The 13,895-nt window shown below is 34.0% G+C and overlaps 3 protein-coding genes across 3 annotated transcripts in view; 1 reads left to right on the forward strand and 2 right to left on the reverse strand.

Moving 5' to 3' along the window:
* LOC133692774 (uncharacterized) overlaps positions 1-13,895 on the reverse strand; it is a 40,496-nt gene that overhangs the window by 15,899 nt on the left and 10,702 nt on the right. The window lies entirely within an intron of this gene.
* LOC133692006 (MDIS1-interacting receptor like kinase 2-like) lies at positions 463-4,168 on the forward strand. Its single transcript, XM_062112649.1, has 2 exons — positions 463-3,465; positions 3,572-4,168. Exons 1-2 carry the CDS (start codon positions 489-491, stop codon positions 3,943-3,945), a joined length of 3,351 nt encoding a protein of 1,116 aa, XP_061968633.1. The 5' UTR covers positions 463-488; the 3' UTR covers positions 3,946-4,168.
* On the reverse strand, positions 10,518-13,566 carry LOC133691991 (probable leucine-rich repeat receptor-like protein kinase At1g35710). The gene is made up of 2 exons (XM_062112632.1): positions 11,185-13,566; positions 10,518-11,079 (listed from the first exon to the last, which is right to left on the reverse strand). Exons 1-2 carry the CDS (start codon positions 13,484-13,486, stop codon positions 10,706-10,708), a joined length of 2,676 nt encoding a protein of 891 aa, XP_061968616.1. The 5' UTR covers positions 13,487-13,566; the 3' UTR covers positions 10,518-10,705.

Raw genomic sequence — 13,895 nt, forward strand, 5'->3', positions numbered from 1 at the left:
CCAAAATCTTGACCTTCAATGAAATTCGTGTCTCAATTTTTTTTTGTCTCGCATGCACATAACTGTAGGAGATCATGGTTCCTTGCTGAAAATATCAACTTTGATCTCATGTTGAACTGAACAAGAGCCTCGAAGAGCATGCATGTTTGATAATGTTTTCACTATTTCAACTTAAATCTACAAGATTGACTAAGAATCAAATCCAAAAATTAATGACACGTACGTTGATCAGAATACTACTATGTATTAGCATTATTTTTCTACTCGGTCTCTTTCCATGAAAATCAGGGAGAATAGAATCAACTGATTGGCCTTCTTAATTCCCAAAATCCACTATTGGTGATTTGTAAGCCTTTTTCTTAATCACAACGCGAGAAAGGTACACGTGAAAGACCAGACGATCTTGACTTGGAACGAGTCCATGGGAATGCCATGCACTTCATTAATAAATTTAGCATTATCATTGAAGGGAAGCATTAGACACAAACATGGCGTCCATTGATTATGAGCCAAAACTTCTTGCAATTCTAAGCATCTCATTTTTCTTGTCCTGTATTTTTGTATCAAGTACTGGTCTTGTGGCTGCACTTGATGACTCAGCCTTGCTAGCATCAGAAGGCAAGGCTTTGCTTGAGAGTGGATGGTGGAGTGACTACAGCAACCTCACCTCACATCGTTGCAACTGGACTGGCATAGTCTGTGATCGGGCTGGAAGCATCATTCAGATTTCCCCACCTCCAGAGTTCCTCAAGGTGGGAAATAAGTTTGGAAAGATGAACTTTTCTTGCTTCTCAAACCTTGTCCGTCTCCACCTGGCCAACCATGAGCTCACTGGCAGCATCCCGCCTCTAATTTCTATCCTCCCACAACTCAGATACCTCAACCTGTCCTCAAATAATCTAGCAGGTGAGTTACCGTCTTCACTTGGAAATCTCAGCCGATTAGTTGAGCTTGATTTTTCTTCCAATTATTTCATCAATTCCATCCCTCCAGAACTAGGCAATCTTAAAAATCTTGTTACTTTGAGCTTGTCTCATAACAGCTTCAGCGGCCCAATCCACTCGGCACTTTGTCACTTGGAAAATCTAAGGCATTTATTTATGGATCATAATAGTCTCGAAGGTGCCCTCCCAAGAGAAATAGGGAACATGAAAAATCTAGAGAGTTTGGACGTGAGTTATAATACACTTAATGGTCCAATCCCTCGAACAATAGGTAGTTTAGCCAAGTTGAGGTCTTTGATCTTTCATGATAACGAAATCAATGGATCCATTCCTTTGGAAATAGGAAATTTGACGAAGCTTGAAGATTTAGATCTTTGCTCTAATTTCCTAGTTGGTTCCATTCCTTCAACGTTGGGTCTTTTATCCAATTTGATTTTTCTACATCTTTCTGACAACCAAATCATCGGTTTGATTTCTTTTTCATTACGCAATTTAACAAGCTTGACAACGCTAGACCTCTCTCAAAACCAAATCAACGGATCCATCCTTTTAGAAATACAAAACTTGACAAATTTGAAAGAATTAATTTTGGATTCAAACAATATCAGTGGTTCGATTCCTAGAACTTTGAGCCTTTTATCCAATTTGATTCTTCTAGATCTTTCCTACAACCAAATCACCAATTCAATTCCTTTTTCGTTACACAATTTAACAAGCTTGACAACGCTAGACCTCTCTCACAACCAAATCAACGGATCCATCCTTTTAGAAATACAAAACTTGACAAATTTGAAAGAATTAATTTTGGATTCAAACAATATCAGTGGTTCGATTCCTAGAACTTTGGGCTTTTTATCCAATTTGATTCTTCTAGATCTTTCCTACAACCAAATCACCAATTCGATTCCTTTTTCGTTACGCAATTTGACAAGCTTGACAACGCTAGATCTCTCTCACAACCAAATCAACGGAATCATCCCTTTGAAAATACAGAACTTGATAAATTTGGAAGAATTACATTTGAGTTCAAACAGTATCAGTGGTTTGATTCCTTCAACTTTGGACCTTTTATCCAATTTGATTCTTCTAGATCTTTCCTACAACCAAATCACCAATTCGATTCCTTTTTCGTTACGCAATTTAACAAGCTTGACAACGCTAGATCTCTCTCACAACCAAATCAACAGAATCATCCCTTTAAAAATACAGAACTTGAAAAATTTGGAAGAATTACATTTGAGTTCAAACAGTATCAGTGATTTGATTCCTTCAACTTTGGGCCTTTTATCCAATTTGATTCTTCTAGATCTTTCCTACAACCAAATCACCGGTTTGATTCCTTCAACTTTGAACCTTTTATCCAATTTGATTCTGCTAGATCTTTCCTACAACCAAATCACCGGTTTGATTCCTTTTCGGTTAGGCAATAGCTTGACAAAGCTAGTCCTCTCTCACAATCAAATCAACGGATCCATCCCTTCATCTTTGAAGTATTGTAAGAATTTGGCCTACCTAGATTTGAGCTTCAATAATTTAAGTGAAGAGATACCCTCCGAACTATATGATTTGTACTCTTTACAATATGTGAATTTTAGTTACAATAATCTCTCAGGCCCTGTTCCCTTGCCTTTGCCACCGCCCTTTAATTTTGATTTCACATGTGTTCATGGGCAAATTAACAATGATTTTGCAACTTTTGAAGCTACTGCATTTGAGGGCAACAAAGATTTACACCCTAATTTCTCATATTGTTCTTCTTTTTACGACCCACCTTCAAAAACCTACTTGTTACCTTCAAAAGACAACAGAATAATTCATTCCATCAAGATATTTCTTCCTATCACCACCATTTCACTTTGTCTCTTGTGTCTCGGATGTTATCTGTCTCGATGCAAGGCTACCCAACCTGAGCCAACATCATCAAAGAATGGAGACTTGTTTTCCATATGGAATTATGATGGGAGGATAGCATACGAAGACATCATTGCAGCGACGGAGAACTTTGACCTCAGATATTGTATCGGAACCGGTGGTTATGGGAGCGTCTACCGAGCACAACTTCCAAGTGGGAAATTAGTTGCCTTGAAGAAACTTCATCGTCGAGAGGCAGAGGAGCCGGCTTTTGACAAGAGTTTCAAAAATGAGGTGGAAGTGCTCACACAAATACGTCACAGGAGCATTGTAAAGCTTTATGGATTCTGTTTGCACCAGCGCTGCATGTTTCTTGTTTACGAGTACATGGAAAAGGGAAGCTTGTTTTGTGCCTTGAGAAATGATGTTGGAGCTGTGGAATTGAAGTGGATGAAAAGAGCACACATCATCAAAGACATTGCTCACGCATTATCTTACTTGCATCATGAGTGCAACCCACCAATTGTTCATCGAGACATATCAAGCAGCAATGTTCTGTTGAATTCAGAATCCAAGTCTTTTGTTGCTGATTTTGGTGTGGCTAGACTTCTCGATCCGGATTCGTCCAACCATACTGTACTTGCTGGTACCTATGGATACATTGCCCCAGGTAAAAATATTTCTTCTTAACATGCATATTTACCATTCATGCACTGCAAAACTAAAGCAAACTCTCTTTTAAATATATATATTAATTTCGTTTTGTATATGGACAGAGTTGGCTTATACTATGGTGGTGACAGAGAAATGTGATGTGTACAGCTTCGGAGTTGTGGCGCTTGAAACTTTGATGGGAAAGCATCCGGGAGATATCCTATCATCATCTGCTCAGGCTATTACACTGAAAGAAGTGTTAGATCCTCGTTTGCCACCTCCAACAAATGAGATTGTCATACAGAATATATGTACCATTGCAAGTCTGATATTTTCTTGCTTACATTCAACTCCAAAATATCGACCTTCAATGAAATTCGTGTCTCAAGAATTTCTATCTCCCAAGAGATTATTGGGAGGTCTCGAGATTTCTTTGTTGGAGCTGCGAAATCTTGGCTTGCACACAAATGTAGGTGAGATCACAGTTCCTCGCTGAAAAAGTCAACTTCGAGCTCACATGGAACTTCAACGAGAGCCTCCAAGAGCATGCGTTTATAGAATTTCTTAATTTTGGATGAACTTTTTTTCTTTTGTTTTGTTTTAGCACACTACATGTCTTTGTAATATTTTAGTGTGACATTGTATGTAATTTTAATAATGCACACTTTTCTTGTGCATGATAGCTAGTATCAATATATATGAGCATCATATTAAGTCTACCTCTCTGTCTAGCAGGTTAAATTGAAATCATCACTCATCTTATAATTAGGCAAATCCCCACTTGAAATATGCAGAAGATATTTGTTAACTCCATTAATTTGTCCCTGCAAGCTCTTGTATAATAGATGCCTGAAAGCAGTGTTTGGATCTACTCTCCACAGTCTGTTCTGACTCCTGTCATTATCTGAGCAACATGTTTTACTCTATCTCTTTCTCTCTCTTTTTTCCTGAATGACGCACCTAAATATTTATCATTTGGCACAGATGGAATTTTCAATCATCTTCCGCTTCAAGATTTATGTCTCATGTTTAGAACCAAGCTTTGACTTCATAGGATGGTGACTTGAGATGTCCTCCCTCCACCATATCTATCTAGCAGTAATACACAACATTGTACGTAGCTGTACAGGATGCCTAGCTATAGATTATTTTCAGTCTCAGAGACATTTACGTACTAACTGAGAAAATATATCATAGTACGTATCCGATTATGAGCACATGATTTCTTCGTATCAGCATCTGATTTATAAAAGGTTGAAACCAATTTTTAAAGTTGAAATTCTTTACCTTGTTATCACATTGATCATCCCATTAGTTTCCCCTTCACGATATCTTTAAATAAGAAAAAGCTTGGGGTATGTGCAACTGTCCCCTTCACGATATCTTTAAATAAGAAAAAGCTCTTAGACAATCCAGGAGAAAAAATTATTTGGAGCATCATATTTTTCCTTGGACGTTCATAGATTGTATATGCTAAATGTTTTACAGTCTAATTATAACAAATGATTACATGACAGTTCATATTCACCTGCATGAAAGCTCTATATATATACCCAATATCTTGGTGGCAATTGACAAGTCGCCGTTGCAATTCTGCAATTATATTAGAATGCAAGGATAATATATTTATTTAGGATTTTATTCATTATCCCATGGCTGTGTATATTCAATAATTTTCTTTAATGATTACAGCCCTGCATCAGTTTCTTTCTTGTTCGAGGCTTGTCGGGCCTTCAATTGAACCTAAACAAAAACAAACTATTCTAACATGTATACGAAACAAAGCCCAAGCAGCAGTTGGCTTAAGCCTTTTTATACGAGCAAGACAAATCAGAACGAGATTTCAAATTCTTGCAAGAATTACGAGAACCCACAAACGTGGCAACTCAAGGGCCTCATCATCCAAAACCAAAAGGCAAGTACTCCCCTAAAAGACAAGATTGTAGGGTTGTCCAGGTCTCCTTCTGCAATTACTTGTCAAGTCCTCCAACTATTGCCTAATTCTTAATCAAAGGCCCTACAAGACGTGGAATGAGTCCATGAAAAACCCATGGATCCATTGATGATGCTCTTTTTTAGTGACTTTTCTTTGCATATGACCACTGCGATTTGATAGGTGGGGCAGTAAAGATTCTTCAAAAAATATACTCTTTTTCTGGAAATTATTCGTTGTTGCCGTGGATTCTGTTCTGATTGGCTTTAGACCAAAATCATCAGATCCAAAGAAATCTCTCTCATTCTCAGAAGAGTCCTGCTAGATGACACAACCAAATAATTGAGGGCAATTTGAAGAGATATCTCGTATTTTTAGTCCTGTTTATTTGCAGAAAAATAATTTTTTTTGGAATTGAATTCTGAAAAAATAAATTAAAAAAATAAATTATTTTTCGATATTTGATAGTATAATAAAAAAAAATGGAAAACACTTTTCAGTGTTTGATTATATCATGAAAAATAAGCTGAAAAATAACTTATTAATATTTTATTTTTTTCAAGTTTATTAAAATAATGAGAAACAAATCTTACAAATTAAAAAGTTGAATGAGAATGAAATTAAAAATATATATAATTTCATAAATTATCTCAAATAAAATAAATAATAATCAAAATAATAGAGATCAAATCTAAAAAATAAAAAAAATTGAAAGATCAAAAAATAAAAATAATAATAATTAACATTTCATAAATTATTTCAAATAAAATAAGTAACAATCAAAAGAATGAGAACCAAATTTGATAGATAAAAAATTTCAATTAAAAAATGATAAGGAAAAAGCAAATAACAATTATAAAATAAGGACCAAAATAAATATAAAAATTAAATTCTAAGGGATGAAATTGAAAAACAAATATTCAAAACAAAATATATATATATATATAGCATCAAAAGTTCGAGGACTAAATTTGATATAATCAGCAAATAATATGACATTTCTAAATTTTTCACAACTTCCGGAAAGTGTTTTCCGCCCAAAATAAAAGGAAAACACTTTCCTGGAAACCAAGCCAAATTTTTCTTTGATTGGAAAGTGTTTTTTGTTGACCAGAAAGTGTTTTCCGTTGACCAACTTTTCTAATGGCAAACAAACACATAAAAATTTGGAAAGTGGTTTTTGGTTTCCGGGAAACAAACGCAGCCTTAAAAGAAGAAATAATTGAGGGCATTGTGAAGAGATAACTCAATTTTTAATTAAATAAATATTAAATGATAAAATTAAAAAAATTAAAAAATAAATAACTCATGTCAGCTCATATTAACCTGTCAAAACTATAATCTGGGCCATATGACTGAGATAACTCTATATTAAATAAATCAAAATAAATTATGAAGTTCAATTCTCGATCAATCCAATATTGAAGGATGAAATTAAAAAAATCAATTAAAAAAATTGAGTTAATTCAGGTTAACCAGCCACACTCGTGACCTATGTAATAAGACCGAGATAACCTCATAGAAAGCAAAAACAAATATGAAGTTTAATCCCCAGTCAACCAAATATTGAAGGATAAAATTGAGAAAAAAAAATAAACTAAAAAAAGGGCAAACAAACCTGAGTTAACCTATGACTCGAGATAAGAAATCTCATTATTTAGGGATGAAATAAAAAAAAAACATAAAAATAAAAAAGATCTTAGTCAGCCTGGGTTAACTTGCCAAATTGTGACCCTGGTAATGAAACCAGGATAACTTTATAGAAAGCAAGACCAAAAAAATATGAAGTCTGATTTCAAATCAAACAAATATTAAAGGATAAAATAAAAAGAAAATAAAAAATGACAAAAAAAACTGACCTGAGTTAACCTGTTAAACTTGTGATCCGGATCAAGAAATCATGATAACCTTATAGAAAGTAAACAAAAAAATAACACGAGTCATAGAAAGTAAATCAAAATAAATTATGAAGTTTAATTTTCAACAAACCCATTGTTGAAAGTTGAAATTGAAGAGAGAAAAAATCAATCTAAAAACAGGACATAATAAAACGACCTCAGTCTACAAGGGTTAACCTGCAAAACACGTGATCTAAGTCATAAGACCGGGATAAACTCATAGAAAACAAACCAGAATAAATCATGAAGCCTAATTAATAATCAACTTAATACTGAAAGATAAAATTGAAAAAATATCAATTAATAAATACAAAAAAAAAACTCAAGTCAACTAGGTTAACCAGCCAAACTCACGACTCGAGTCATGAAATTGAGATAACCTCATAAAAAACAAACCAAAAAAAATCATGAAGCACAATTCTCAATCAACACAATGTTGAAGGATGAGATTGAAAAAAAAAATATCAATTAAAAAAAAACTCAAATCAACGGAGTTAACCGGCCAAACCTGTGACATAGATTATAAGACTAGACCCGTGTATAAAGCAAACCACAATAAATTATGAAGCTAAATCTCCAATAAACTAAATGTTGAAGTATGAAATTAGGGGAAAACATAGGTTTGAAAAAAAAATAGAAAAAAAGCACTATTAAAATGAATAGTGTTTTGTGAGGTGATGTACAGTAAAATCATCGCCTCTTTTAGTTTATACTACTAGTTATTTGACATGCACTTCTCTACGGGTGAGATAATTTTTTTGGAAGAAAAAACATATGCAAGTTTTTCAAATGTGTTTTTGTACAAAAATAAATCTAATTGTAAATCAAAACGTATATACATGCATTTAATTAAATCAATCGAGAATCATCTCTTTTGATAAATACAAGAAAAAATGTTAACGTGATCTATTTGTCTAGCTGCAAGTTGATTATTATTTTTTTCTAACGTAAATGAATTAATGTGTGAGTGTTATTAATGTGTTTTTTTATGGCGAGTAAAAAATATAATTGTGAAATAAAAAGTCAAAGCTTATATATAATACAATATAGTAAAGATCATATGTGTTGGTAAAGAAATGTAAGATCTGAAACTCATTTTTAATGCAATATAAAAATGACACAATGTGACAATTGCTATATTGAAATATCATTTTTTTAGTCTTTATATAATAATTTTTTAAGAAAACAAATTACAAAAGAATAAAAATAAGAACAAAAAAATAGTATAAATTAAAATTAAAATTAATAATATTACAATGTTTGTGTATTCTGGTAATTTTAGACCTAGTTTGTTGTTTATTTTTTTTAGTTTTAAAAGCATTTAAAAAAATTAGTATTTTATTTTATTTTATTTTATTGCTTTAAATTATTATTTTTATGATTTTAGATTTTTTTGATGTGCTGATGTTAAAAATAAATTTTTAAAAATAGAAAAAACATTATTTAAATATATTTTCAAATAAAAAATAATTATAGTAAAATAAAAAATGGATTGTCAGTGATATTACCATCCAGTCCTGTACGATTCTTGCAAGAATTAGAAATACCGCGCTGGTATAAAAAGATTTGGGATAATTAATAAAATCCGAAATAAATATATTATCCTTGCATTGTAATATAATTGCAGAATTGGATCGGCGACTTGTCAATTGTCACCAAGATAATGGGTATATATATAGAGCTTTCATGCAGGAGAATATGAACTGTCGTCTAATCATTTGTTATAATTAGACTATATATGTAAAACATTTAGCATATACGATTTATTGACTATATGGACCTGTCGAAGTTCAAGAAAAAAATCTGATGCTCCAAATAATATTTTTTAACGAAAATAAGCTCTTGTCGTTAGATATTATTTGAATTTTACCGGTATATTCTAAATGCCTTGTTTTATAATTAATGGGTTGCTACTGTAACAAGTTAAGGTCAAGAAGGCTTTCATATTAGGCCTAGACAACATTATTTTCTTAATTTTTCTTGTTTTTTCTACATGTATTTGGATTATTTTTTCTTTATTTTTTCTGGTTATTTTAGAATTTTTATTTTCAGTAAAAATAAGTTGAATACTTATTTAAACAAGTTGTAATTTATTTTTATAACTAGTAGTATATAAACAATTAAGTTGTATAGGCCTAGAAAACATTTATTTTTCTTGTAATTTATTTGATTATTATTGAGAATTATTTTGTCTTCATGTGATAAATTAGCTCTGGAGTATCTCAAACCTCTTTTTTTTGTTAAAAAAAAACAGATGTTTTCTTTTCAATCTTGTTCAGCTCCGTCAAGCTTTTTCTTAACTAGCCATTTGCCATTGCTTTGCTTTTGGTTATTATATCATTATTTAAAAAATAAAAATTATTAAGCACTTTTTTATTTATTAAATCATAAATTTAACTCAATTATAGTTATCATGTCCATGAACGCCTTGTAATGATCGATTAATATCGCCCCATTCTCCATTCCAGCAATAACTTAGACTTACTAGTAGGTAATCTCATTGTTCTTAATTTCAGTGATGGTTTTTTATGTTTCGGTGATTCGTCCCTTTTAATCCTAGCTACTGTGATCTTTAATCAGGTTACTTGTGAGCATGTTAATTTACCGAGGAAAGGTTTTGAAAATGAGGTTGTTTCACGGCTCGGAGGGGTGGTGCCGTGGTGAAGCATATGATAATAAGAGCCTGATGTTGTGTGCTCCGGCAAGCAAGTTTTGGGGTTGGGCTTTGCCCTCAGAAAGAGATGACAGATGTTGGTCCTGAGGATTACCTTTCTTTTCCCGGCTGGCTTAATAGCATCAGGACAGTTGCGCACTCCAAGCTTTTTCTCATTTAAAGATATCATGAAGGGGAATAAGGATGATCAATGTGGTATCATGGTAAAGAATTTCAACTTAAAAACCTGGTTTCATTCTTTTATTTATAAACCAGAGGCTGATACGAAGAAATCATTTTTTCTGTTAGTAAATGTCTCTGAGACAACAAAAACTCTCTCTTTTAACTTCTTTCGGTTCCAAACATGAGACATAAATCTTGAAGTGGTATTCCTTTGGAAGATGATTGAAAATCCCATCTGTGCCAAATGATCAATACCAAAGCACATCAGTCAGAAAAAAAAATCAATCCAAACACTGCTTTCAGGCATCCAATATACAAGAGCTTGCAGGAACAAAAGGAGTTAACAAATATCTTCTGCATATTTCAAGTGGGGATTTGCCTAATTATAAGATGAGTGATGATTTCAATTTAACCTAGACAGTGATGTTCTTATTGATTCTGCAGTACACGAGAAAAGTGTGCTTTGTTAAAATTACATACAATGTCACACTAAAATATTATAAAGACATTTAGTGTACTAAAAATGGAAAAAGTTCTTCCAAAATTAAGAAATATTGTAAACTTCAATGTGAGCTCAAAGTTCACATTTTCAACTAGGAACTGTGACATCACCTCCATTTGCGTGCATGCCAAGAGCTCGCAGCTCCAGCAAAGAAATCTCAAGACCTGCCAATGATCTCTTGGGAGATAGAAATTCTTGAGACACGAATTTCATTGAAGGTCGAGATTTTGGATTCGAATGTAAGCAAGAGAATGCCAGAGTTGCAATAATACATATATTATGTATGACAATTTCATTTGTCGGAGGTGCCAAACGAGGATCTAACACTTCTTTCAGTGTAATAGCCTGAGCAGATGATGATAGGATATCTCCTGGATGCCTTCCCATCAATGTTTCTAGCGCCACTACTCCAAAGCTATAGACATCACATTTCTCTGTCACCACCATAGTATAAGCCAACTCTGTCCATAAACAAAATGAAATTAAAAAAATATAAAAAAGAGTTTGCTTTAATGTTGGTGTGCATGACATGAGTGATACACGTATATAAAGAAGAAATATTTGACCTGGGGCAATGTATCCATAGGTACCAGCAAGTACGGTAAGGTTGGACGAATAAGGATCGAGAAGTCTAGCCACGCCAAAATCAGCAACAAAAGACTTGGATTCTGAATTCAACAGAACATTGCTGCTTGATATGTCTCGATGAACAATTGGCGGGTTGCAATCATGATGCAAGTAAGATAATGCGTGAGCAATGTCTTTGATGATGTGTGCTCTTTTCATCCACTTCAATTCCACAGCTCCGACATCATTTCTCAAGGCACAAAACAAGCTTCCCTTTCCCATGTACTCGTAAACAAGAAACATGCAGCGCTGGTGCAAACAGAATCCATAAAGCTTTACAATGCTCCTGTGACGTATTTGTGTGAGCAGTTCCACCTCATTTTTGAAACTCTTGTCAAAAGCCGGCTCCTCTGCCTCTCGACGATGAAGTTTCTTCAAGGCAACTAACTTCCCACTTGGAAGTTGTGCTCGGTAGACGCTCCCATAACCACCGGATCCGATACAATATCTGAGGTCAAAGTTCTCTGTCGCTGCAATGATGTCTTCGTATGCAATCCTCCCATCATAATTCCATGTGGAAAACAAGTCTCCATTCTTTGATGATGTTGGCTCAGGTTGGGTAGCCTTGCATCGAGACAGATAACAACATCCGAGACACAAGAGGCAAAGTGAAATGGTGGTGATAGGAAGCAATATCTTGATGGAATGAATTATTCTGTTGTCTTTTGAAGGTGGGGAGTAAAAAGATGAACAATATGAGAAATTAGGGTGTAAATATTTGTTGCCCTCAAATGCAGTAGCGTTAAAAGTTGCAGAATAGTTGGTAATTTGCCCTTGAAGAAGTAAATCACATGTGAAATTAAAATGAAAGGGTGCTGGCAAATTCAAGGGAACAAGGCCTGAGAGATTATTGTAACTAAAATTCACATATTGTAAAGAGGTCAAATCATATAGATTGGAGGGTATCTCTTCACTTAAATTATTGCGGCTCAAATCTAGGAAGGTCAAATTATTACAATACTTCAAAGATGAAGGGATGGATCCATTGATTTGGTTTTCAAAAAGGTAACGGCCCATTATAGAAGGAATCAAACCACTGATATTGTTTGAATTCAGATATAAATCTGTCAAATTTATCAAATTTCCTATCTCGATTGGGATGGATCCATTGATTTGGTTGTAGGAAAGATCTAGAAGAATCAAATTGGATAAAAGGCCTAAAGTTGAAGGAATTGAACCAGCTAGGATATTATAGGAAAGATCTAGAAAAATCAAATTGGATAAAAAGCCCGAAGTTGAAGGAATTGAACCACCTAGGATATTAGAGTAAAGATCTAAATGTTGTAGATTCGTCAAATTTCTTATTTCCAAAGGGATGTATCCGTTGATTTGGTTCTCACATAGAACCAGAGAAATCAATTTGGATAAAAGACCCATCGTTGAAGGAATTGAACCAACTAGGTTGTTAGAGCAAAGATCTAAATCTTCAAGTTTCGTCAAATTTCCTATTTCCAAAGGAATGGATCCATTGATTTTGTTCTCACGAAAGATCAAAGACCTCAACTTGGCTAAACTACCCATTGTTCGAGGGATTGGACCATTAAGTGTATTATTACTCACGTCCAAAATCTCTAGATTTTTCATGTTCCCTATTTCACTAGGGAGGGCACCTTCGAGACTATTGTGATCCATAAATAAATGCGTTAGATTTTCCAAATGACAAAGTGCCGAAGGGATTGGGCCGCTGAAGTTGTTATGAGACAAGTTCAAAGTAACAAGATTTTTAAGATTGCCTAGTTCTGGAGGGATGGAATTGATGAAATAATTGGAAGAAAAATCAAGCTCAACTAATCGGCTGAGATTTCCAAGTGAAGACGGTAACTCACCTGTTAGATTATTTGAGGACAGGTTGAGGTATCTGAGTTGTGGAAGGATGGAAATTTGAGGCGGGATGCTCCCACTGAGCTCATGCTTGGGCAGGTGGAGACGGACAAGGTTTGAGAAGCAAGAAAAGTTCATCTTTCCAAACTTATTTCCCACCTTGAGGAACTCTTGAGGTGGGGAAATCTCACTGATGCTTCCAGCCTTACAAAATATGCCAGGCCAGTACGTGCACCGATGTGAGGTGAGGTTGCTGAGGTCACTCCACCATCCACTCTCAAGCAAAGCCTTGCCTTCTAATGCTAGCAAGGCTGGTTCAAGCGCAGCCACGAGACCAGTACTATATACAAAAATACAGTACAAGAAAAATGAGATGCTTAAAATTGCAAGAAGTTTTGGCTCATAATCAATGGACGCCATGTTTGTGTCTAATGCTTCCCTTCAATGATAATGCTAAGTTTATGAATGAAGTGCATGGCATTCCCAAGGACTCGTTCCAAGTCAAGATCGTCTGTGTTTCACGTGTACTTTTCTTCCGTTGTGATTAAGAAAAAGGTGTACAAATCACCAATAGTGGATTTTGGAAATAAAGAAGGCCAATCAGTTAATTCTATTCTCCCTGATTTTCATGGAAAGAGGCCGAGTAGAAAAATAATGCTAATACATAGTGGTATTCTGATCATCGTACGTTCCATTAATTTTTGAATTTGATTATTATCCAGTTTGTTTGAAGGGAAATAATTTTTTTTAAAATGAATTCTGAAAAAATAAATTTTAAAAAAAATGAATTATTTTTTGATGTTTAGTAGTGTAATAAAAAATAAATTGA

This window comes from Populus nigra, chromosome 4 (assembly GCF_951802175.1).
Source record: "Populus nigra chromosome 4, ddPopNigr1.1, whole genome shotgun sequence".
Taxonomy (NCBI): Eukaryota; Viridiplantae; Streptophyta; class Magnoliopsida; order Malpighiales; family Salicaceae; genus Populus; species Populus nigra.